Raw genomic sequence first — 26757 nt, 5'->3', positions numbered from 1 at the left:
GAATGTTTAGGGTGGTGGATGGGATGCCAATCAAGCGGGCTGCTTTGTCCTGGATGGTGTTGAGCATTCCATCACACTCCTGACCTGTGCCTTGTAGATGGTGGAAAGGCTTTGGGGAGTCAGGAGGTGAGTCACTCACCACAGGATACCCAGCCTCTGACCTGCTCTTGTAGCCACAGTATTTATGTGGCTGGTCCAGTTAAGTTTCTGGTCAATGGTGACCCCCAGGATGTTGATTGTGGGGGATTCGGTGATGGTAATGCCGTTGAACGTCAAGGGGACGTGGTTAGATTCTCTCTTGTTGGAGATGGTCATTGCCTGGCGCGAATGTTACTTGCCACTTATGAGCCCAAGCCTGGATGTTGTCCAGGTCTTGCTGCATGCGGGCATGGACTGCTTCATTATCTGAGGGGTAGCGAATGGAACTGAACACTGTGCAATCCCCATTTCTGACCTTATGATGGAGGGAAGGTCATTGATGAAGCAGCTGAAGATGGACACTGCCCTGAGGAACTCTTTTAATTGTGCAGTGTTAGATAGTGCATGTACTTCAGCTGTATGCAGGGTAGATTGGTTAAAATGTTATCATGATTCACTGAGCAGTGAGGATGGACGCAAGGTTAAGGAATATATAAGTTCTACATGTTTTAGGTTTGGAGACGACAACGCCTTGAGGTAATTCCATGCAAGATAGCTGGAGTAAGCCATTTTATAAGTAAGGATGTAGTCTCTAGTGAGATACCTATATTTTTGGGTAAACCTTCTGTGAAAAGGCAAAATGAAACTTGACATGGAACACTATGAGGCAATCATTTTTGGGAAATCGCTTGATTTGCAGTTTACCCAGTCAGGGCATTATTGTATCCCCTTAATAAAGCCTGATGTTTCTCATGTTAGGCAAGTATTAATGGCATCAGGCAAAAAGGATAAGAGAGGGAAAAAAAATTGTCTTAAAGTTACATGGACAATTTGCCCACCCTACTTGTCAACGTTTAAAACTCCTGCTAAAAGATGCAGGTGTAATTGTGAAGTATACGAGGCTAACAGAAGAGATTAGTGAGAACTGTGAAATCTGTAAGAAGTATAGACGGACGCCCCCATGTCTTAGTGAGAGTGTTCCATTAGCACTTGACTTTAATGAGGTAGTTGCCATGGATCTAAAAGGTATGGAACAAAGACAGAAATGTTTTCATCTTACATTTTATTGACCTGGCTACGAGATTTAGTATTTCTACACTAATATATAGTAAGGAGAAGGTAGTTATTCTAGATAAATTATGGAAAAATGGCTAGGGACGGGACTTGGGACATCAGCAAAGTTTTTAACCGATAATGGAGATGAATTTGCTAATGTAGAGTTCAGAGATATGTGTGATAATATGAATATAATTGTCATTAATACTGCAGCTGAGAGCCCCTTTAGCAATGGTCTTTGTGAAAGGAATCATGCTGTGATTGATAGCATGGTGCATTAAATTTTGGCTGTTCGAACAGTGTGTAAATTGTCAACTGCCCTACTGCCATTTTTTTCTGAACATTTAAATGCTAGGCGTGCAGGGAGAAATGCTTTTATCAAGGCTGAGGTATCAGAGAAAATTCGTAGAGCAATGAGGCATCGTATTAGACCATCTGAGACAGAGTTCAATTCAGGAGATTTGGTATACTATAAAAGAGAGGGTCATAGGGAATGGAAATGCCCTGGTAGGGTAATAGGCCGTGATGGTAAGTCAGTAATTGTCCAACATGGCAATCAAACTGTTACAGTTCATTCCTCATGATTAATTGGAATTAATTATAAAATCTCAGACTCTCAGCAGTTGATAGAAGTAAATGAGGCACCCTATGCCTCAGATGTTCGTGATTTTTTGATGAGGTTCCTGAGGAACAGACAGATAGCTCAAAGGCTGGGCAGTGGTAATGCCAGCGATCGTACTAGGTCATCACAGAAAGGTGATGCTATATCTGAAGAAGAGACAGAGCAATTACGAAGTCTGATTGGTCAGTTGAACTGGTCGTGCACTCAGACTAGACCAGATACTAACTTTGACGTGTTGGAGTTAAGTACTTCAATAGAACACCCCATAGTAGAGAATGTTTTACGGGCAAATAAAACATTACAAAAATTAAACATAGACATATGCGTACTTAAGTTCCCATCCTTAGGTGACACAAAGAAAATTAAGCTAATTGTCTTTTAGCGATGCTTCACATGCTAATCTTCCTGATGGGTATTCTAGTGCTGCTGGTTTCATATTGTTTCTTATAGGTGAGAATGGGAAATGCTGTCCTTTAGCTCAGGAAGCTAAGAAAGTAAAAAGGGTTGTTAGAAGTACTCTGGCTGCTGAAACACTGGCTCTTGTTGATGCAATGGATATCGGATTCTATTTGGCAAATATTTTGAGTGACATCCTGTACAATGGGAGTACTGAATGTTATGTAGACAATCGTTCATTGTGGGATAATGTACGCTATGAAAAATGTGAGTGAGAAAGGATTACAGATTGAACTTGCTGGCTTGAAACAAATGCCGGAGAGAAAGGAAATCTCTAAAATTAAGGTGAGTGGATTAAAGCCATCGACTGTCGGATTGTTTTACTAATAGAAGTACATGTACGAAGAAATTATTAGTGGTCCTGGAGAAGGGCTGCCTCATAATGTAATGCTTTGAATAGTTTAAGTTGTACAGAGCATGGAAGCTTTAGTTTTTGAAATTTTTGTATGTAATGTGTATATATAAAGTTTAATTTTTAAAATTTTATTTAAAGAGAGAAGGGATTCTATTAATTGTATGATTTATATCAATTATTGTTAATTGTATTCAGGTGATGCGTATCAATTGGGGATTCTCTGGTATCTATTTAGGGTGTGGAGTTTGTAATATGGATCTCTGTGAATAAAGGCTTGGAAGCAACTGAAGACCAGGCTCTAGTATTCTATTCTTCACCACCTGCCTATCCAGTTTATAACACTCTGTCTACTATTTTAACCGACAGCACAAACTCACTTATTTTAAATAAGTTAACTGCTCTGTTAAAATAGTGGACAGAGGAATATTATTTGAGTATGTTAAACATTTTTTTGCTGTCATCACCAACAGTCACTTCTAGCTTGATGGTTCGATGTGTTAGAAAATGTTTAAAATACACAGCAGGTTGATTAGCATCTAAAAGAGGAGGGGAAAAAAGGGTTAACTTTTGGATGTAACTCATCATCAGAACTCGGCTTTAATGTTTTGTTTCAGTGTGTTTAACGCAGAGAAGTGTGAAGTGATACATTTTGGCAGGAAGAATGAGGAGAGGCAATATAAACTAAATGGTACAATTCTAAAGGGGGTGCAGGAACAGAGAGACCTGGGAATATATGTGCACAAGTCTTTGAAGGTGGCAGGACAGGTTCAGAAAGTGTTTAAAAAAGCATGCGGGATCCTGAGCGTTATAAATAGAGGCATAAAGTACGAAGCAAGGAAGTTATGTTGAACCTTTATGAAACACTGGTTCGGCCACAGCTGGAGTATTGTGTCCAATTCTGGGCACTGCACTTTCAGAAAGATGTGAAGGCCTTAGAGAGGGTGCAGAAAAGATTTACTAGAATGGTTCCAGGGATGAGGAACTTCAGTTACCTGGATAGACTGGAGAAGCTGGGGTTGTTCTACTTAGAGCAGAGAAGGTTGAGAGGAGATTTGATAGAAGTGTTCAAAATCACGATGGGTTTGGATAAAGTAAATAAAGAGAAACTGTTCCCATTGGCAGAAGGGTCAAACTCCAAAGGACATAGAATTAAGGTGATTGGCAAAAGAACCAAAGGCGACGTGAGAAAAATCTTTTTTACTCAGCGAGTAGTTATGAACTGGAATGCGCTGCCTGAAAGTGTGGTGGAAGCAGATTCAATGTGGCTTTCAAAAAGGAATTGTATAAATACTTGAAGGGAAAAAATTTGCAGGGCTACGGGGAAAGAGCGGGGGAATAGAACTAAGTGAATTGCTCTTACAAAGAGCTGGCATGAGCTCGATGGGCTGAATGGCCTCTTTCTGCCCTGTAACCATTCTATGATAGCAGATCATCCTTAAGCCTCCTAAAGCTACGTAAAAATAAACATTTCTTTAAAAATGATGAAATTAGCACACCTTTAACCCATGTAATCCCACGCCTAACTCTAGCTGCAATGGTGTGGGAAACAACACAGATATGATAATAAGGCAATTTTGTTTTGTGCATGTAGTATGCACTATGTGGGATTATTGGGTTATAAAAGATTTCAGTTCACATTCACAGATTGTATCTGAGGTTAGATACCCAGTGAATGGAACTGAACCCTGTGAAGGTGTAATGAAGTCCCTGAAACTATTTTTATTTTTAAAATATCTAACTCTTCCAGGAGAAGATATTTTTTGGTTTGCATATTAAATGGTCAACTAATGTTGATGAAATTGTGATAAAATAAGCTGCATTTTAGTCACAAGGTCATTCAATTTCCTGGTGCAAAATTATGGGAAATAAAATACCTTATATATATTTTACAAAGTGCTATTGCATAATCATACCACAAGTTGCAGTCACAACCAGTTTATGGCATCATACCTACGTTTCACTCTCCACAACTTGTTACACTGTAGTACACCAGTCAGTGGCAACAAAAGGAAATGGGAAAGAACATTCTAGTTGTTCAGTAGACTACGGAAGGAATGCTGCACTGTCGTAGGTGCCATCTTTCAGATGAGACATTAGACCAAGGCCCCATCTACCTGCTCAGGTGGAAGGGAATCACCCCATGGCACTATTCGAAGGAGAGAAGGGAAGTTCTTCCAATGTCCTGACAAACATTCATCCCCCTATCAACACCCCAAGAAACAAATTATCTGGTCATTTATTTCATTGCTCTTTGTGGGACCTTGCTGTGAGGAAATTGATTGCTGTGTTTCCCTACGTTACAACAGTGACTACACTTCAAAAGTACCTTGTTGGCTGTAAAGCATTTTAGGACACCCTGAGGTGTATATAAATACAAGTTCTTTGTTTTGTTGCAAGTTACAGGATCCTCTCCCCATCCCACCCAGTTACCTAAAATCTTAGATATCAGATATATATTTAAAATTACATTTACCGGGTTTACAAACAATGTTACAAATACATTGTTGAGTCATTGATCAATCAGGTCTACCAATTAAACTTTTGAATTGTTAAATAATTGCAACAGGTTGGTACAATTGTTGGCTAAACGATGGGGAAGTTGTAATTTCTGACAATGGGCAGTAGTTAAGCTCTTGCCCCAAACCTAAGAGCGATGTAGTACTATGAAGTGTCAAGGCAAAAATTTTAATATATAGAAAGAATTGAGCCCAGAAATTCCTATAAAACAAAATATATTGTGGGTACAGCAAATCTAGGACACCAAATAACAAACACAGTTTAGGGAGAAAAGAATTTAAGTCTCAAAGTTAATACAAGAACAGCTAACGAAATGTAAAGAATTCTGAAGACAGTATGTGGCATGTGGCATTAGACAAGGAAACCTGTGACAGGAGTGAAGTCAGAGGTTTTGGGAATATCTATACTATGGGAGACTCAGACGATTACCAAACAGAATAAGTTAGAATGGCCTAGCAAAGATAGATCCAACAAGTGAGGGGTGACCAGGAATGGTTAGAAATACACTGATTTAACAATAGTGTGGGACTTGTCGCACGTGTTTACGCTTGGCACCGTCCTTTGGGTCCACCACCCCCCCTTTTCAAAACCAGGCAGAAACAGGATACAGATTGCACAGTAGGTGAGATCATGACATGGATTCTGACAAAAGTTCATTGAAGTGAACTGAATTAATGTTAAGGTTTTCAGTTACATAGAGAGACCAGAGAAGCAAGGGTTGATCAACTTAGAGCAGGGAAGGTTAAGAGGAGATTTGATAGGGGTGTTCAAAATCATGAACAGTTTTGATAAGAGTAAATAAGGAAAAACTGTTTCCAGTGGCAGAAGGGTTGGTAACCAGAAAGAGAAAAAGAATGAGCTGACAACTACTTTAGAAGCTTCATTTTGCTTTTCTCAACTCTTCAAAATCAACTAGATATTTTTGAAGTAAATACTTCCCGTTTAAACTTTTACCTTGAGTATGTTATTGGTGTTAAAGGCACACTGTCACTATAATTTAGGATACACCTTATATAGGTTAAAATATTTACATGAAAACTGTACTGCAACAGTTATTTTTGTTAGGCAGGGGTATTAAGGGATATGGAGCTAAGGCAGGTAACTGGAGTTGAGGGACAGATCAAGCCATGATCTAATGTAATGGCGGAGCAGGCTGAATCTCCTGCTCCTGTGTTCAAATACTTTTTATAGCATTTATTATAGTGCAAACTTTCCTGGCAGTCAATATGGCAAATCGGATCACAACTCTCCAATGATTCTTAATAAATATAAACACGTCTTCGGACTAGCCTCGCTCTCTTTGCCCCAGGGAGGTTACACACAATACCTGGTTTGGCAGCTTCCTTCAGGAAGCAGATTTCGTCTTAACTGTTAAACCAAAGAAAAAGAAGTGCATGAAAGTAACAAAACCACCAAACAAACGGCGTGTGGGCATCGGTGACAAATTGGAGCGTCAAACAAAAAAAAGGGAACCGAGGAGAACTAATATTTTGCAGTCACAGCTAACTAATAAAATAATTACAGTTCAAACTATCTCCGTTCTCAGGTGAATTCGAAACCGAGTTTCTTTCAGCAAGGTGTGGCCATCAGCCATTATTCCAAGTATATACTGATTAACAAAAACACCTACCAGAAAACAACGTCAGGCCGACTTCAACAAACATTCTTCTGTTAACTTGATATGATCAAGAGATATTCAAAATAAACAACCCTTCTCAAGTGTAAACTGAGGATGTTGATTTTGTGATAACCTTTCAATCTTGCTCTGAACGCCAGGTAGTTAGTTCTTCCCGGAAGACGTGGAACATGTCAATCAACCCAGGCCCAGCTGTCTCATTGGAGCATCTCAGCCCGCCTTCACTTTGACCTTCACCTGAGCAAGTGGCTCGCACATTCCCCTCGACAGGAGCTAAGGTAAAAGAGTCATGATTTGAAAAACCTCTCATTTTAACATATACAGAATGTTATGGTTGTACCCGAGTAAGTCATTGTTTCCTGTAAAAGTTTCACCCCTAACTGTAGCCGTATTGTTCGATATATAAGTTTATGAAGCTAATTGAAATCTTTTTCACTGGTGGGCGTCCTTGGAGTTTCCACGACCTTATAATTAAATGAATAAAGCACAGAAGAACGTCATCTTGCTACCTGATTTTATTTTTGGTGAGGTGAATGAGAGAAGGCGCATTTGTATAGCGCTGTAAAAACCACGGTGTTTAATGAAAGTAGATGCTTTGCTTGGCATTGTGATCGGAATTTGGTTTATTATTCAATTCTGTTAATTTAACAGGCAGAAAAACAGTAGCTTAATTAAATGGTGTATTTTTATAGATGCCAATGTAAGAACTTTTTGTCAGACTACACCCTCTTCTATCCCTCTCACTATAAAGTCTACTGCCTGACCATGTCCCATGGCAACTTCCTCACTAGAATGTCCTATTTCTTCTCGCTCAGCCTTCGCACCAAGCCACTAATCATTCTTTGTGACTTCAATCTCCATTTTAATTACCCTTATTTTTGATATATATATTAATGACCTGGACTTGGGGATACAGGGCATAATTTCTAAGTTTGCAGATGACATGAAACTCGGAAATATAGTAAACAGTGAGAAGGATAGTAACAGACTTCAGGGGGACATAGACGCACTGGTGAAATGGGCAGACACATGGCGGATGAAATTTAACGCAGAGAAGTGTGAAGTGATTCATTTTAGTAGGAAGAATGAGGAGAGGCAATATAAACTAAATGGTACAATTATAAAGGGGTGTAGGAACAGAGAGACCTGGGGTGTATGTACACAAATCTTTGAAGGTTGTAGGACAAGTTGAGAAGGCTGTTAAGGCATACGGATTCCTTGACTTTATAAATAGAGGCATAGAGTACAAAAGCAAGGAAGTTATGCTAAACCTTTTTAAAACACTAGTTAGAACGCAGCTGGAGTATTGTGGCCTTAGAGAGAGTGCAGAGGAGACTTACTAGAATGGTACCAGGAATGAAAAGACTTCAGTTACGTGAGAGACTAGAGAAACTGCAGAGAAGGTTTAGGGGAGATCTGATAGAGGTGTTCAAAATCATGAAGAGTTTTGATAAAGTAAATAAGGAGAAATTATTTCTAGTGGCAGAAGGGTCGGTAACCAGAGGACACAGATTTAACGTAATTGACAAAAGAACCAGAGATGACATGAGGAAAAAAATGTTTACGCAGTGAGTTGTTATGATCTGGAATGCATGCCTGAAAGGATGGTTGAAGCAGATTCAATAATAACTTTCAAAAGGGAATTGGATAAATACTTGAAGGGGAAAATTTTGCAGGGCTATGGGGATAGGACAGGGGAGTTGGACTAATTGTATAGCTCTTTCAAAGAGCTGGTAAAGGCATGATGGGCCGAATAGCCTCCTGTGCTATATCATTCCATGATTCTATGATCCTTCTCCTCTGACTTCTCAGTCCTCCTGTTCTCACTTAACCTCATGCTTCACATCAACTTCCCCACCTACACCCATGGTCACTATGTTGACCTCATCCATCTCATATGGCCTTTCCACCTCCAAGATCTCAATCATGGTGATGTCTCGAACCACTTCCTCCTCTTCTTTACTATCCACATGTTCTTACCTACTTCCAATACCACTACTTTACCTTCACCTTCTACCCATGGGAACCTCCACCCCTCCACTCCCTCACCAATTCACTCTCTAACTCCATCTTCTCTGGCCCTCCAAACATTATGACATTGCTGCCACTGTTGATCTTTTAACAGCTCCCTATGCCTTTGATTCCTTTGTTCCCACCAAGTCACTCGTCATCTCCCACCCCTTTCCTTTCCCATTGGAGCTTTCACTTTTGCACTCCAAAACCTAAAGGCCACAGACTTGAGTGAACCAGGTACATTTGTCAAATCTGGCTCAAACATGCAAAAAGTATCACCATTCCTCCCTCTCCACAGCTAATCCATCTTACTACTTCAGGGTATGGATAAATCATGACTCATTTCCTCCTGATAAACCATTTCTACAAACCCCCTTCTCCCACACGTTCCGCACTCCCTGTACCAGCAAGTGTGAGGAGCTCATGGATTTCTTCATCAGTCCTATTTCCCTGTATATGGCACTGAGCCTGAACGTACCTGATTTGGATTGACCATCTTGATCAATCCAAATATCCATTGGCTCTTTTTGTACTTGAACTGTTCAGTCATGGTATGGTTGTGGAGGGATGTCATTAGCCATCTGTATCCCTTGTCATCTAGCAACCATCCTCTGACCTTCCTGGATGGGTGGAAAATTGGGGGGGAATGGATGAGTGTTGCAGAATGAAGACAACATGGCAGCTGCAAGCGAAACTGGCACACACTTGAATTATCCTTCTGCAGTGATCACACATCAGTTGTGCACTGATGGAGTGGAAGTCCTTCCTGTTGACAAAAGCTCCTGGCTTATCTCCTGGTTCCTTGATAGCTACATGAGTGTAGTCTATTATGCCCTGGATACTATGGAAGCCAGCTACTGCTGCAAATCCCAGAACTCTCATATTCTGGCTGTTGGCATCCATTGGGAAGGTAATGTACTGGTTTGCTTTGGCAAGAAGGTTATTGGTGATCTGCTTGATTCAGCTGTGCACTGCAGACTTGGAGCTGATCCCTGTAGCAGCCTGGAAGGAGCCTGGGGCAAAAAGTTAAGGGTGGTGGTGACTCTGACAGCCACTGGCAAACCATGGCCACCCAGTCCAGGAGGCAGTAGGTCATACTGCAACAGGCTGCATTGGTCAGCAACAGCCTCCCTGGTGAAGTGCAACCTCCTCAGACACTGCTCCTCACAGATATCCACGAAACTAACTCTTGACCTATAGACTCTGTGGGCTGGGTAAAGCCTCCTACAAGCAGCGCCCCCCACCCACATTGCCTTCTTGTCCTGATTATTGAGGCTGCTACTTTTGTTGCTCCTCTTCCTTCACTATTCCTCCACCCAGAGGAAATAAGAAATGTTTTTGTATTATGAAATAGTCTCCAACCAGAGGGTGGACAGATGACCTACTCCCAGGCCTGTGCCAGTGGTGCTTTGAAATTGGATGTTCTTTTCCAATGTTTGAAATAATTTTTTATCTTGGTTTGGCATATCAGTACTTTTAGTGCTTGTTACAATAGATTTCTGCATCTGCAGCCAAACTTCCTGAATGGATTTTCAAGTGATTGCACCTGAAGAGGTTGCAGCAATGTAAATTGCATGCAAATGAGTGTCAAGAGACCTGTGCACTCAGATATTCTGCTCTCTTGACTGGTGTAGTTCAGAGGAAAACAGCTCCTCCAGAGATGCCATTTAGGTCCAATCTGTCTTAAAGGGACAGGATGCTTTTGTCAAAAAAGATATTTATTTTTGACCTTTTGAATTCAGCTTCACATTGTTGCACAATGCTGTACCTTATTTTAAAATCACTGATGTACGATGTTTGGCACAGTGGTTCCTCCATTTTTATGAGCTAGCTTATTTGGAGGCAGAAGAGCACAAGCTCCTCTTGGCAGCTGCTGAAGATATTTGCCAGGCCCTTTCCAGAGCCACCATCAACTGCTTCACTAGTAAAGGATGGGAATCCTCTTTCCACCATTCCATACAATAGCTTCCACAGTAAATACAAAGATAACCCTCACAGTCAAATCTGTACTCTCCTCCCATTCCCAAACAGTCATAAAAGTGCACACTTGTTTGCCCTGTTCATCTAAAGTAAAAAAGCACTGATAGGACAGTGATCAAGTTCTCTGTGTTTTATTGCAATGCGGTGTTTAGATCACCACCTACACTTTATCATCACGATGCTTCCATCTTAACCCACATTTTCCATTGTGGTGTTCTGGGTGCGTGGTTACATATCCTGGTGCTCATTCTACATGAACTTCCACTGACAAGAGACTGGGAGAGGAGGCAAAGCTATGTCTTTGTTACGTGGTGCTGGGAATGAGGTGGGCTGCAATTTCTTTGAGCAAAGCCCCCAGATGGTCCCACTACAAGCTGTAAACTCTCTGCAGCTGCGGGGACAGCTTAGTCTAGCCTGCCACCTGGTTCTTGGACAGTCATGAGTGGTGGGTGGAGGAGTAGCTTGGAAGTGTTATTATCCCAAGAATGAGCCTCACATTCCGTGGTCACATCCATGCCGATCCTACTTCAAGCTTACATATTACCATGCCATCTGATCTGCGGGTGTACAGATCTGATGGCTTCGTTGACGACAGAAAAGCCCATCCTCATCTCGTGCCTCTTTTGGGCAAACACATAAGTAACCATACCCAGTGACTTGGTGATAGTGCAGCCCAAAGCCAGATGGCAGCTGTTTGAATTGTCATCGTGGCAGGAGTCTGCACTGCAGATTGCTCTGAAATTGCCACCCTAGTCCAAGGAAGTCTGCAGGTTCTGCAAGCTGATCCTCAGCATCCGACTCGTGAATGCTGGTCTCCTCCATGCTAACTGTCAATTGTTGGAAACTTCTGGGAGATCCACCAGTAACCCAATAATGTATTGTGCTAAGAAAGCATCCTTCTTTTAAAAGCTGGAGCACTGAGATCTGGTTCTCTGACCTCAACAGCTGAGGAAGGAGGCTCCATGCTCCTCTTCCTCCACCTGCTCCTGTCCATCATTGGTCTCTGACCCACCTTCTGTCTATCTAAATATTCCAGGGTGGATTATCTGAGCTGATGAGTGGGTGGGGTAAGTGATGTGGTGTTACTTTTCCTGGGGCTGTTGCCAGGTGAATTGTGGAAGGGGCCAACTGTAGAAGCCTGAGAAGATTCTACAAAGACACAAAAAGGAACTTAGCATTTCACATGGTTCTAGTGCTCCTGGAAAGATTGTTATATTGCAGTGTTCTAGAAGGAGCCTTGGGATACTAAACCCTTGCTGGACTTGCTGTCCTGCAGCATCCAGGATTCGGTGTTCTTGGATGATTATAGCCCACTCATCAAAGGGGATGAGGTCCTTTATGAAGGCTTTCTCTCCTCCCTTTGCTAAGCGCTGCCTTCTGTTAGTGCCTGCCTTCTGTACGAAGTGAAACAGGGATGAAGATTGCAAAATATTGAGAAGTGACATTGAAGAAGCCTGTGTCAAAGGGGAGCTAATAGGAGGGACAGTTATTTCATGCAAATGAGGAGACATTCAAGCTCTGGAACTTTTAGCAGTGGGCATGTTTATGCTGTAAGAATTGATGGTGGTGAAAGAAGATTTAGAAGAGTGAAGATGGGAGTTTTGTTTTAGGATCCATGCAAAACAATAGAGATTATGAGAGACAGAATGTATTGAGGTGCACACAAAAATCACCTTGTCTTAGGTGAGAAGCATAGCTAGCCAGTGCTCTACCATGTCCCTTCCCACAAGATCAATGAACTTTTCGGTACTGCATCCATGTGTGTTGGACAGTACAACCCATATTCAGCTCCTTCACTATTTGCTGCCATGCATTTCATCCAGATGTTTTTGATACTTTTCTGCCCACTGTGGGGTACAGCATTGCCTTCTGCCTCTCCATAGCCTGAAGCAGCACTTCTGTGCTTGCCTCATCAAACTGTGGAGCCCTTTGCCTTTCTTCTCATAATGCTGCCATCTTATGCTACTAGAGAAACAGTGCCAGCGGATAGAACTTCAAAAGCAGCAAGAGCACATATATTGCGAGGAAAACTTCAGTCACAAATATGGTAAAAACAATTTACATAAAACCTTCAGCAAACTTTAATTTTTTACACTTTCAAAAACATTAAGAGCAGCCTAAACAGTCACCTTTTTGCAAGAACCACAAGACCAGTCCAGAACAAATATTCTGCAAATCCTCAGATTAGTTTCTTAGTGCTCCATGCCCCTTTATTCAGCCTGGTTGGCCTGTACTAATTGTGCGACTCCACGTGCACCTCATGTTCACCCTCATTGTGCTGTTGAGGGCCAGTCAAAAATCTCAGCACTCCTTAATTCCCCAGGCACAGCGCATTTCTCATGACTGTGCACACTCTGCATCTGAACAGCACCTACCAGGAGAAAATGGCTCTGTAAAGCTTTGTCATGTATTATGGATAATTTATTGTAAATGTTTTATACATAAATATTTCATTTTAAAAATGCTTGTAAACCAATCTCTCTGTGAGTGACAAGACTCACGTGTGTGGCACTGCTGAGTTATTTAGCAATGCTACCTAGTGGTTTGCAAACCATCTATTTCCAAACAGCATTCCCTATGATTAATAGAATATTTTAGTACTGACCAAATTTTATATTATTTCTGATGCGTTAACTGCCAGTTATATCCAAGAATAATTATAACAAGGTGTAGGAACATTAATTTTTTATAATGTAAATCTCATCAATGTTATATATCAAAACAGTCATTTCCCTGTCACAGGCATGTTTCTGTAACTTAGTAACACAACCTACTTAGTCAAAAAGTATGAGATCACATCAGGGCTGTTGGGCAATTGAAGATAGTACAAACAAACTGACACAATAACCAAGGTCAGCTGAAACAGGAGTAAATGTACAAATATGCCCGTACAACATTGAGATTATGGCACAACACTGAAAAATGCATATCTTTAATACTTGGAGCATTTAGAAGCATTTTTCCGATTGTGTTTCATAAAAAATGACTCAAATAAATTTTACATATCCTAGACATTTTTACATTGTAGAGGACTATGTACCTGAAATATTTCAAACCTGAGTTTCACCAGAAAACTATGACGTATTTGCCCTTCAAAGCAATCATTACATGTTGATATAATATTTTTTATATCTACTAAAACAAAGCTTTTGAAATCTTTTAATATTTTCAAATTCATGTAGGATCCATTGATTTAAAAATATATACAGCCTTTGCCCCTATATTTCCTTTGTTGTCTTTTTCAATGTTTTTGGATCATGAGCTATTCCTCAATGAGAGGGTAGACAGATAACCTACTCCCAGGCCTGTGCCAGCGGTGCTTTTAAAATTGGATGTTTTTTTTAACCAATGTTTGAAATTTTTTTTATTTTGGTGTGGCGTATCAGTACTTTTAGAGCTTGTTACAATTTGGGCTTTCTCCAACACCATGTTATCATTTAAACAGCTTGAAAGTTGCCATAAGTGGGCCATGTCTTCTACCATTTGAAACATGTGTATTTAACTTTCTGCCGTACTGAGTTAGCATATACCTGGTCTAACAGTTAACCTTGATCGCTTTAAATTTCTTCCTGGAGAACATATAAGATGTCCACTAAGTCTTTTGCCAATCCAGACGGTAGAAAATATCACAACACTAGCCCACTTTTATATGCTGAACAAGTGTCCAGATTTATTTACAAGTAAAAATGATCCACAGAAACAAAACACTACACAGCACAATGGTATCCTCATACAAGTGTGATGAATCATAGAATGTCACGCAACAACAACAACAACAACAACAACAACAGGTCATTACAGCTATCAGGCCTGTGCTATTCCCTTTAACATTTCTCTTTTTCAAAAATCTTTTGCTTTTCCAGCTTCTCTCAGCAAACTCTTGAAAAGATATGGGCTCTGGTGATAAATATGTTAACACTGCTTATGGAGCTCTACACACATCCATATTTATAACAGCAAAGAGGAAGTCAATGGACACTGGGGAAGTAAATTGGAAACAGGCTGACATTATACCTGTATTCAAGAAGGGTAACGAAACAGGCACAGTCAACTACAGTCCCATTAGTTTTACTTCAGTTCCATGTAAAATAATGGAATCGATTATCCGGAGTAAACTTGAGGATTATCTGTACCACAACAATCCAGTAAACAGCAATCAACATGGCTTTAGAGAGGGAAGATCCTCCCTGACTAACCATCTTGATTTCTTTGAGACAAGTTGATTGTGGTAAACGCTATGACATTGTGTACTTAGACTTCCAAAATGCATTTGATAAAGTTCCACATGGAAGGTTACTAATTAAGCTCAAAACTGTGGGGATACAAGGCAAAACTTGGGTGTGAATAAAGCATTGGCTGAAAGGTAGGAAACAATGAGTACTGATTAATGTCAAAGTGGGGGGGGGGGGAGAGGGAAAGAGTACTGAGTGGGATGCCCCAGGGCTCAGTATTGGCACCACTGCTATTTCTAATTTAAACATGTTTTTCGCCTTTTCTCCTTTACATTCTCCAGATTCTTTAGATTGTTCAGGAAGCCTGAAGGCTTTTCCTTCCCTCCCACTGGAAAATTACCTAACCAATAAATGGCACTTGCCTATTCAGAACTGGGAATTCATTAGCTGGTGAATCATGGGCACAAAACTATGTTGCATCATTCTCTGGCACACCACGTCAGAGTGCCAATGCTCCATACCATCCCTAATCAAAATATTTTCCCCTTCTTTGTTCTCCCCCAGAAAACCTAGAACTTCCACCCACCATTTTGCTCCACTGCTGGAAACTACAGGGTCAACTAATTTACACAATCTAGGCCTGCAGTTATGACGGGTGAGAAGCATGGAAAAAATATGCAAAGGACGGAGAAGTGTCTAAGATGTGATCTGATTTGGAAGCAGACTGGGAAACAGCGGAAATTTAGTGGAGACTTCATGCAGCAGCAGGTTATAAAACTTTCTGCTGCTTAAAGATGGAATGACAACACTGGAGGAGGCAGGCAAACTGGGAGTGAAGGATGGCAGCAAGAGCAAAGAGAAAAACAGAAAAGATTTCAGAATCTGACCTGGAATGCAGGGCAGGACCAACAAACTCTTTGGGCTTGGTGGCAGGAGACCCCTGAAATCAGTGGTGAGTACTTTGTGGATGGAGTTGCAGTGGCAGTGAATGGCTTTATCTTTAAACTGGTAACTGCGAGTCACCCATGACATCAACGCTGGTCTGTCTGTCTGTCCACTTTTTCCACTTACTTTCAGCATCCCCTTGTGCATTCCTGAATCTCGCACACTGGGAGGAGTAAGCTTACCTTGGCTGCTCTGGTTAGGTCATTAAACTCCTTCCAGCTGTGCAACGGAGTCCAAGGGGTCAATGAGGTAGCACTCAGTGCCCTTGTCATTACCTTATGGGTCTAGCTCTTATAACAGGATAATTTGCCCAGCCATCGGTGCTATAAATGTCTTCTATTTTCTTTTACAGGAAACGGTGGCTCCTAACACTTGCAAATTTCAGACCACAGGTGATAGACCCCTGCTTTCAGACCTCCGTCCCCACATGGGGGAGAAACACTGGAACTGCTGGGGCCCACACTGCCAATGCTATTGGGAGCTGAGAAATAAGAGGGCCATGGGCAGCTGTAGGTTTATCTAGACCATCTACAGTTTTCCTGTGTAATGTTTTGGGATGCAGACGTGCTTACGGACATACAAAATTGATGGACAAGAAAAGACCAGCTGGTCTATCAAACCTGCCTCACACCACGATGGTCGGAGAATCACGGCCAAACACCTCCCCCCTCCACCCCCCCACCCCCCCCCCCCCATCACATACACCCCCGCAGTCATGTAATCTTGTAGGAGAGGCAAAAAGCAGGAAAAAAACAGGGCGAATAAGGGAAAAAATACTCTGTAAAATTCCTCTCTGACCCCCTCAGACAATTGAAACCAGCCCAGGAGATCACATGGACCAAGTATTATCTATAAAGACACTTATCTTCTATATGATGCAATCTCTGCCCCAGTCAGGAACTGGCCCAGCTCCCTCTTGAAGGCAACAAAAGCCTTCAACAGCACCCACCACACCAGCCGGCAACGTATTCCAGAGGCTTACAATTCTCTGGGAAAAGAAGAACTGTCCAACATCCAGTCTATTCCTACTCTTCCATAGTTTAAACTCATATCCCCTGGTCCTCCCCAATCTGTTAAACTGGAATAATCTATCAACAGGGACGCTATCCAGCCCTTTAATTATTTTATAGACCGCTATCAGGTCACTTCTAAGTCTACACTGCTCTAAAGTAAATAGACCCAAGGTCATTGAGCCTATCTGAGTAGCTAAGGTTCTTTAAACTAGGAATCATTCTTGAAGCTCTCCTCTAGACCTTTTCCAAGGCCGCCACATCACCCACCATTTGGGAGAACCAAAACTGGGCACAATACTCTGGATGCGGTCAGACCAGCGACCTGTAAAGTGTCCAAATGGTGTCCTTTGATTTATACTGATTTAGACTATTAACACAAATGCTTGCAAGAACCTTGATCATAGAGTTTCCATTGCTATATAAGAACATAAGAAATAGGAGCAGGAGGAGGCCATACGGCCCCTCCAGCCTGCTCCGCCATTCAATAAGATCATGGCTGATCTTCAACCTCAACTCCACTTTCCTGTCTGATCCCCATATCCCTTGATTCCCCTAGAGTCCAAAAATCTATCTACCTCAGCCTTGAACGTATTCAATGATTCAGCATCCACAGCCCTAGGGGGTAGAGAATTCCAAAGATTCACAATCCTGAGTGAAGAAATTCCTCCTCATCTCAGTCTTAAATGGCCAACCCCTTATTCTGAGAATATGTCCCCTAGTTCTAGACTCTCTAGCCAGGGGAAACAACCTCTCAGCATCTGCCCTGTCAAGCCCCCTCAGAATCTTGTATGTTTCAATGAGATCACCTCTCATTCTTCTAAACTCCAGACAGTATAGGCCCATTCTACTCAATCTCTCCTCATAAGACATCCCTCTCATCCCAGGAATCAATCTAGTGAAGCTTTGTTGCACCACCTCTAAGGCAAGTATATCGTTCCTTAGATACGGAGACCACAACTGTACACAGTACTCCAGGTGAGATCTCACCAAAGCCCTGTACAATTGTAGTAAGACTTCCTTACTCTTGTACTCCAACCCCCTTGCAATAAAGGCCAACATGCCATTTGCCTTCCTTATTGCTTGCTGTACCTGCATACTAACTCCTTTTGTTTCTTGTACAAGGACACCCAAATCTCACTGAACACCAACATTTAATTGTTTCTCACCATTTGAAAAATATTCTGTTTTTCTATTCTTCCTACCATAGTGAATAACCTCACATTTATGCTCCATCTTCCACCTTCTTGCCCACTCACCTAACCTGTCTGTATCCCTTTGCAGACACTGTGTCCTCCTCACAGCTTACATAGAACCCCTACATTAGCTGCCTAATATTCTAACCTCTCTTCACAGTTTCTCTAGTTAAAACATAGCAAGATATCTCTGAGGGAGAGGAGGAAAGTCCTTCAACCTCTGCAAACCCTATCACATCCTTACCCATGCTGTCATTTACCATTCTCTTGCATTATTCCTAAAAAGATCTACCTGGAGGGGAAGTAGGAAGTGCCGACAAAGTTTTGGCACTGAGTGATAGATAGAGCACGAGGTTGCTGGAGAAGTCAGGAGAAAAAGTCTGAAAATGTTGAGTAGAGGCTCAGCAGATGTCAACTCCTGTCTAAAGAGGAGGTCTAGAGTTGGTCCCAAGAGGCTCATGTTCTCACAGTGTGTTCAGTACCTCTGGTAGCACCTAGCAGAGCACTAGATTGGCTTAAGCACTGTGCACGGGGTACCAAAGAGAAGCACAGCGTTGAGATGAAAGACAAATGTAAAATGTTGGTGCATTTTAAAAATCTGTTGTAATAAATAGTCTTAAAATACTAATGGCAACTGACCATTGTTGGGGTATTGCAAGAAGTGTCCTTAGAGAGTTGTGATGGGATTCTTAGCCAGGATTGTATGGAGTTTATAATTGTGGGAGAGAGCAAGATGTTAGGTGTTCCACTTTATTTAGTGACTTGTAAAGGTGTTTCTGATTAGCTGCTGGTGAATCCGTCTGCCCCTTGCTCTTGTCTCTTCTTCCTGCAGCTGCTGCTGTTCTTGTGGATTATGTGGTCCCCCTCCTGCCTCACCTTTTTCCTCAGGGATATTCATCAAAAGACCTGGCTTGGAAGCCTGGCTGAAGTAGGGCACAAAGCTCATCCAAAGCTTCTTTAGTGAAGCGTAGTCTCCTTAAGCAGACTTCTTAAATTACATCCTGTTCTGTACACTCTTAGTATAGGCTAGCGCTGAGTAGGTCTCATTTTTCCTCCAGTCCAGTCTGATGAGGTGTGATCCTTTTTCTCCTACTCTTGTTCTACTCCCATTAATAATGACTAAATAGGAATTCCAATTAGGAAACCCATGGTTATGGTGTTATGGCCTTGATCCACTGATACTGGCACTCATGTCTGCTTTATATAGGCATGAGTTAAACTGAGTGCAGTACTGGTGGAAATGTTGGGAATTTTGACGGATGTCATCATCCAATCATTTTCCTGCCATTTACATCGGTTTGGGTGATGGGCACTGCTTAAGCCCACCCGGACTTCTGCCAGAATGTTGAGTGCAATATAAAAGGTCAGGACTGTGGTGTTTCTGCATCCCACCCCATTTTCTGTCCCCCCAACTTAACTCAGATAACATAATTTTTGTGTGATTACTAGAGTGTGATTTCTAAGCTATAATAGAGTTAAGATTAGATTGATAGGCCCTTATCTAAATGGTACACAATCTTTTAGATTTTGCTATCTGATAGATTATGAAGTGAGGGTAATTCTTTAATCGAGTAGTCAATGTGCAGGAAAGTACCAAAAATGAAAAGAGTCAGTGAGAAACAAGGTAAAGCAGGAAGTAGTGATTCAGTGACTCCAAGTTTGGGTTTTAAAAGCCTGAAGATTGTAGAAGGAAGGAAACACTGAGGGAGGCAAGGATTTCTACAGTTTTGAGGTCCTGGGAAAGAATGAGTTAGAGAAACTGTCAACGAGTCTTGATTTGAACTGGGAATGTAGAGTCAAGGAAGAAAGTGTGAGATGGCATAAAGGACAAATGGGAACTTTCAGAGGAGCAATGAACATAGTGATATCAGTACGATAAAGACAAAAAGAGGTGCAAAACAGAGAAAGGCTGAGCCCAACGATGACCGGATTGTCAGACACCGAGCTTTTTCTTGTACCCTGTCTAGGAGTGCGAAAGAGGTGTTTGTAAATCCACCTTGTTCACAATTGCTCTGAAAAGTGCTATTTTCCCCTCCTGTTGGGGCTGACTAATGAATACTGTAGTTATGGATACGAGCTTACACATTGCCTGATTGTACTGAAACAAAAAATAGGCATAATGGCAGCACAAAGAGAAAAATATCAAATGTGAAGAGTAGGAGATTGCATATCTCAATATTAATGGAAAGTAAGATAGAGCTGGTTGTGGAGTAAGTGTTCAAATTTACATTAGTGCAGTTACCTGATCAAAACTCAGCTGCCTTGATCACATAGGCTGTGCTGCTTAGCAAAGCAGCGTCCAACCTCTGTAGGGAATTAGGCCATCCTCGTGTGAAAGCAAAGCTGTCATCTATTCTTACTGGCTCTGTGGACCCCAAACATGATATGTCAACCTCAAGGGCATGGGGTTCTGTTTGTAAAATACTAATCTTATTTAAAATCCTGGAAAATACAGATTAAGTACTGTATGTAGTTAAAGTGAATAATAAAGCAGGATGGAGGTGGAGATGATTTAGACAAAAAAAATGCCCTGATGGCCACCAGGTGGCAGTCTCATCTTATCAGAAAATGACTTAAATTTAGTGTTGCAATTATACCTGGCACAGATTTATGTAATGGTGCCGCATGATTTGTCACCAATTTCCTTTAATCATGTTGGCATCCTGGTCTATCAGCCAATTACTTTCATCATGGTAATAGGTGGAAAGTTCATGAATAATTAATAAACAACAAAATTTCTACCATAAACAAAACCACACCTGGAGTACAGAGTACAGTTTTGGTCTCCTTATCTAAGGAAGGATATACTTGCCTTAGAGGCGGTGCAACAAAGCTTCACTAGATTGATTCCTGGGATGAGAGGGTTGTCCTATGAGGAAAGATTGAGTAGAATGGGTCTATACTATCTGGAGTTTAGAAGAATGAGAGATGATCGCATTGAAACATATAAGATTCTAAGCGGGCTTGACAGGGTAGATGTTGAGAGGATGTTTCCCCTGGCTGGAGAATCTAAAACTAGGGGACATAGTCTCAGGATAAGGGGTCGGCTATTTAGGACTGAGACAAGGAGGAATTTCTTCACTCAGGATTGTTAATCATTGCAATTCTCTACCCCAGAGTGCTGTGGATGCTCAGTCATTGAGTATATTCAAGACTGAGATTGATAGAGGTTTTGACATGGTTGACCAAAACAACCTACTCCAATGCCTCTCCTCCATGGTCCAGCTAAGTGGGACTGCACTTGCATGGATTCCACACTTATCTATCCAATCTTAGCCAGAAAATTTCCAGCAATGGTTTCTCTTCCCACCCTGCACTATTACATCTGGAGTCCTCCAAGGATCTATCATTGGTCCCCTCCTATTCCTCATCTAAATGCAGTCCCTTGGCGACATTATCTGAAGACATGGCATCAGGTTTCATATGTTCACTGATGACACCAAGCTCTATCTTTCCACAGCCCTTTTTGACCCTTCCATTGCCTCTCTGTTGTCAGACTGCTTGTCCAAGCTGCAATGTCCTCCAGTTAAACATTGTGAAGGCCGAAGCCATTTTCTTCGGCCACCCCCACAAACTCTGTTCTCTCACCACCGATTCCACCCCCATCCCCAGCCACTGTCTCAGGCTGAACCATACTGTTTGTAATCTCGGCATCCTAATTGATTCTGAGCTGAGCTCTGAGCCCATATCTTCTCCATCACAAGGACCACCTATTTCCACCTCCATAGCATAGCTAGTCTCCCTCCCAGCCTCAGCCCATATGCTGTGAAAACCGCATCCATGCTTTTGTCACCTCAGATTCGACTATTACAATGCTCTCCTGGCCAGCCTCCCATCCTTCACCCTCTATAAAAAAGCTCATACAAAACTCTGTCACCTGTATCCTAACCTGCACCAAGTTACACTTATCTCTGTGCTTAATGACCTATGATTACCTCTGGTCCCTAAATGCCTCCAATTTAAAATTCTTATCTCTGTGTTCAATTCTTTTCACGACCTTGCCCGTTCCTATCTCTAACCTCCTCCGACCCTCTGAGAACTCTGCAGTTCTCCAACTCTGGCCTCATGTGCATCCCCCACTATTTTCGGCCATGTCTTCAACTGTTCTAGGCCTTAAGCTCTGGAATTCCCTCCCTAAACCTCTCTGCTCTCCACCTCTCTCCACCTTTAAGACCCTCCTTAAACCCTCTCTTTGACCAATCTTTTAGTCACCCCTCCTAATATCTCCTCCTTTGGTTTAGTGTCAATTTTTGTACAAACTTTCACCTATTGTAATAAGCGAGTTTGCTATGATGAACTTTGGTTTTGTGCACTGTAGGTAGACTTGGAATAGCATCTGCTTAATACTGTTGAACAAGAGATTACCTCTAACTGAAAAAAATTGGAGAGAAAAATGACTAATTGTTCTGTAGTATCGAATAGAAATATCCCCATCAGCACCAGTCTGAACTGTGGCAATTTTCATAGTACAATTCTTTCTCTCACTATAACTATAGATACTGGATGTCAGGGTCACTAATATTCTCAGCATAACTCTCTGTTCTTTTCTCTTATATGACAGGTTCCCTCTTTCTATGTGCCATTGTTGGCAATCTCTTTCTTTATTTTAATGGACTGCTTTCTGTTTTTACCTTTAGCCATTTTTTTTCTCCATAATCCTGCACCACCTTCTATTCCTTACTTTCAATGAACAGTGGGAGATGCTGGAAGCTCACACTAGATAAAGACAGGCATCTGCTTTTAGCCTAAGAAATGTGATAACGATGTGATACTGAGGCTAGTCACCTCATTAGAGAGACTTCATAAAAAATACATTTGAGAACAATCTTATTATGAATTACATAGTGGTGTATTTTACAAAGAAATTACAGAGGATAAGGTTTTGTAGTGCCTAATATGGCAGTATTTCTCTTTCACAGGATGGATCACAATACAGCATGAAGAAGATCCGTGTGTTGCATCCTGCACAGCATAGCAGCTCCAAGTGATATTGCTATTAGCTTATCAAGGTACAACAGTAACACATGTTTGATTGAGCAAATGATCCAGGTGGGCCAGAACAAGAAGCCACAGTCATAAGAGGTGGTGCATGTTACCTAATAAGTAATGTTATCTTAAGAGTTAAAGGTGGAAAGTGTCATTTGCTGACCCAAGGTGTAGAGTAATGGATACAGGTGATGAGTGCTTGAGTGCACTGTCTCAATATAGTTCCTGAGAAAACAAGGATTATCACATGTCACCTTGAAAAGCATACACTGGCCATGGAGAAGGGGTTTGTTTATTAAAGCAGTTGTTCATGAAAACTATCACAAAGGAAGATGACATGATGACAAGTTTGAAAGGAAGTTTCAAATGAAAATAAAGTAGTATTTGGGGAAGGAAAATAAGATTCTTGGTCTTAAAGGAGCCTAGCATTATTTTTGTTATTGGATATCATTCGATGTTATGTGGAAACAACACAATGACCGAAACAACACACTGACCTATGGATAATATTTCTGTGATGTGAATTATGTTCTAAAGCTCTGAAGTTTTCCTAACATTTATTACAGAGTGACGGTGATATTTTTGGGCTCTTTTACACATTTTAACTCTAGATATTTTTGGGGTATTCGTGTTTCAGACTACTCTCGTAGATAAGTCCTAGAGAGTGTTTTCACTTGCCCTGATAACCAGGTACAATTCATAGCACATCCAGGATAATGAACCGAGTTCCCTTTTATCAATTCCTTCAATGACTGGTTTTATCATGTAACAGAATTAAAGAAGCTGATTCCAAGCTAAATATTGGACAAAAATACTTTGTGTTTGTCAAAGCGATCGTGATTCTTCAGGTACAAATGCTAAGGCATAGTCTTGTCCCAATCTTATTAAAAACATTTGTTACAAACTTTCAAAATAATGAAACTGTTCACATCACAATAAAATACATTTTGCAAAAGTGTAAAAATATTTCACACACTATCAATTTGCAAAAATACTTTTTGCCAAGAGTTACAAAAAGTTTAATATTTAACCCGTTTAGTTTAATGGAGTTCATTTTCTGCTATGTGAACCCTTGCAAGGATCTCCTTTTTTTCCCCTTGCCCTACCATGCTTGGCCACCTTCCTCCATTCCCCGTCACCGTGGTAGTCTGACAGTCCCCTCCCACTTTTCTCCCCACCCACCCTTAGTCTTGGCCAAGAGGTCCATATACTGTGCAGCCAAAGGTCTGGAGATGCAATTACACTGCACAGTTAAAAGATAATTCCATGGTACTTCTTCCTATTTCCTTGATAATTGGTATTATCAATTCTCCCATATACTTGCATTCATTCATTACATAGAAGTACCATAAAATTACATAGAATGTATAGCACAGAAACAGGCCATTCGGCCCAACTGGTCTAACTGGTCTTTGCCGGCGTTTATGCTCCACATGAGCCTCCTCCCACCCCTCTTCATCTAACCCTATCAGCATAACCTTCTATTCCTTTCTCCCTCATGTGTTTATCCAGCTTCTCCTTAGATGCATCTATGCTATTCACCTCAACTACAGTGGTAGCAAGTTCCACATTCTCACCACTCTTTGGGTAAAGAAGTTTCTCTTGAATTCCCTATAGGATTTATTGGTGACTATCTTATATTTATGGCCCCTAGTTTTGGTCTCCCCCATAAGTGGAAACATCTTTTCTACATCTACCCTATCAAACCCCATGCATTCCTCACATTCCCTGCTTCTTAACAGTTTCCCTCAAATGTTCTGGTTGTGAATTTTCCTCATCTATACAGTGGAGTAGAATTGCTATAGGTGTTCTCTTGTAACTTCAGCGGAGGATCGGCAGAAGCAGCCGTTTCTCTGGGGTTTCCGCGGACCATCCACCAAAAGTTAAGGCAGGAGATTGGGAGGACCTGCAAACGTTCTACCCCACAGTCTTACAGATTGTGAGCTGGTCGTGGTAAAGTCACAGCTCTGGTACTCCCTTTAGTTGATGACAGATCCTGTACTGCAGTTAGTGCTAATTCAGAACCTATGGAATAATAAATGGGGTCTAGATTACAAAGTAAGATTCCATAAAGTGGAATTTGAAAATTAAGGTATGTATTAAACCCTCCTCAGAGGTAGGATTTACAATAGATTCCATGATGACAACAGCTTCAAGCCGGGCTGCCTTCCTCTCTACTTCATCCTCATTTACTCCACAGGATAGTGCTGGTTTTGGTGGAATGTGATTAGGAGTGGGTGAGGGGGTGGATACAGTTCCAGGTTAGCCCATTGAAGGTGGCACTGCTGATATATTAGCCCAACAAACTCCTTCAGTTTATTCAGGAGCAAACACTGATACTTCTGCTCTTCCTCCTATGTTAAATGAATGGAGTAATGGACACCTCTGCCAGTTTGTGCCAGTTTGAAATTGATGCAGGCAGAATTAGTCTTTGTCCATCTGCTGCTCGTCATTCTACCTTTTCCTTATGTCATCCAACCTCCTTTTCTTAGAAGGAGCACACATTAAATTTAATGACAAATGTACAAACCATGTTCTTTACCTCAGAATCAGAATGCACTGTGACATAAATGCATGTCAACTGTTCACTGCATGTGCACAGTCGGCAAAGAATTTAATTCTACACACAAAAAGCAATCAAATTCTGCAGGCTTAAACATATTTAAGAAGAACACTAAAGACCAGCTTTGAAAGGACCGGTTTTTCAAGTTGAAAAGGTAAGCTTGTAATGATATAAATAAGATGGATCCAAGCAATGCTGAACTATCAGAACTATATATAGCTGAAGTTAACTTGAAGTGAATATTTTCTTATTTGGAAGATTTCACAGGCTAATTTTTATGTCAATGAAGTAAAATATTACTACTACTGAATGTAAAACCTCCAAATTTCAAATGTGGAATTTGAGAAAGATATTAAAAAAAATCTTAATATTTATACAGAGCTCTGCTGTTAAGTGTGTAATTCATGGTTTAATCACTTTGGAAGAATACACACAAAAGGTGATTCAGAACAGATTTAACAAAATGAACAAAAAGCAAAATATTGCAGATGCTGGAAATCTGAAACAAATATAGAGAACACTGGAAACACGCAGCAGATCAGACAGCATCTGTCGAGCGAACACAAGTCAATGTTACGGGTATTGAACCCTTCCTCAGAACTAGTAGATATTACAGATGAACAGCATTTAAAAAAGAACAGAACAAGGGAAAGGAGAAGGGGCGATAAAACATCGAAACAAAAAAATGCACGATGACCATGCACACAGGAAAAGAAATAGAATGACCTGCAAAATACATGGGTGGAGAACAGAAGATGGTTAAATGGTAAAAGTGATAAGCACATGAGAAAAAAGGAGGCATAATGAGAGAAATCAAAGAAGTAAAAGATATATGTAAGACACAGATATAGCTAAAATAGGTAAGTAGAATGGGAAACACGAGAACGGATAAAGTGGAGCAGGGTCCAAGTGGCCCAGGAGTCAGGTGGAAGAACAAAACAGATCAACACCAGCACAGTCCCCAGCCCAGGTACCAACCCGCTCCCCTCCCCCAACCCCGGAAACACCAGTACACACAGCCCACGTCACCAGTGCCTACTGCCAGAGAGAAAATGGGAGCAATAGTTAAGGTCTGAAGTTGTTAATGTCAATATCAAAGCCAGAAGGCTGCA

General features: G+C 41.2%; 1 protein-coding gene across 1 annotated transcript in view; it reads right to left on the bottom strand.

The window, feature by feature from the left end:
- The window catches only part of LOC137326966 (cell surface A33 antigen-like), a 31751-nt gene extending 24820 nt beyond the window's left edge, over positions 1 to 6931 (bottom strand). The window contains exon 1 of the mRNA XM_067992340.1: positions 6775 to 6931. Within this exon, the coding sequence (XP_067848441.1) occupies positions 6775 to 6808 (34 nt within the window). The 5' untranslated portion in view covers positions 6809 to 6931. The remainder of the gene's footprint in view (positions 1 to 6774) is intronic.
- Positions 6932 to 26757: the final 19826 nt, after the last annotated feature.

The sequence above is a fragment of the Heptranchias perlo genome, chromosome 11, assembly GCF_035084215.1.
Source record: "Heptranchias perlo isolate sHepPer1 chromosome 11, sHepPer1.hap1, whole genome shotgun sequence".
Lineage (NCBI taxonomy): Eukaryota > Metazoa > Chordata > Chondrichthyes > Hexanchiformes > Hexanchidae > Heptranchias > Heptranchias perlo.
Note: the sequence above shows the minus strand (reverse complement) of the source record. Positions and strands in the feature narration are given on the sequence as shown.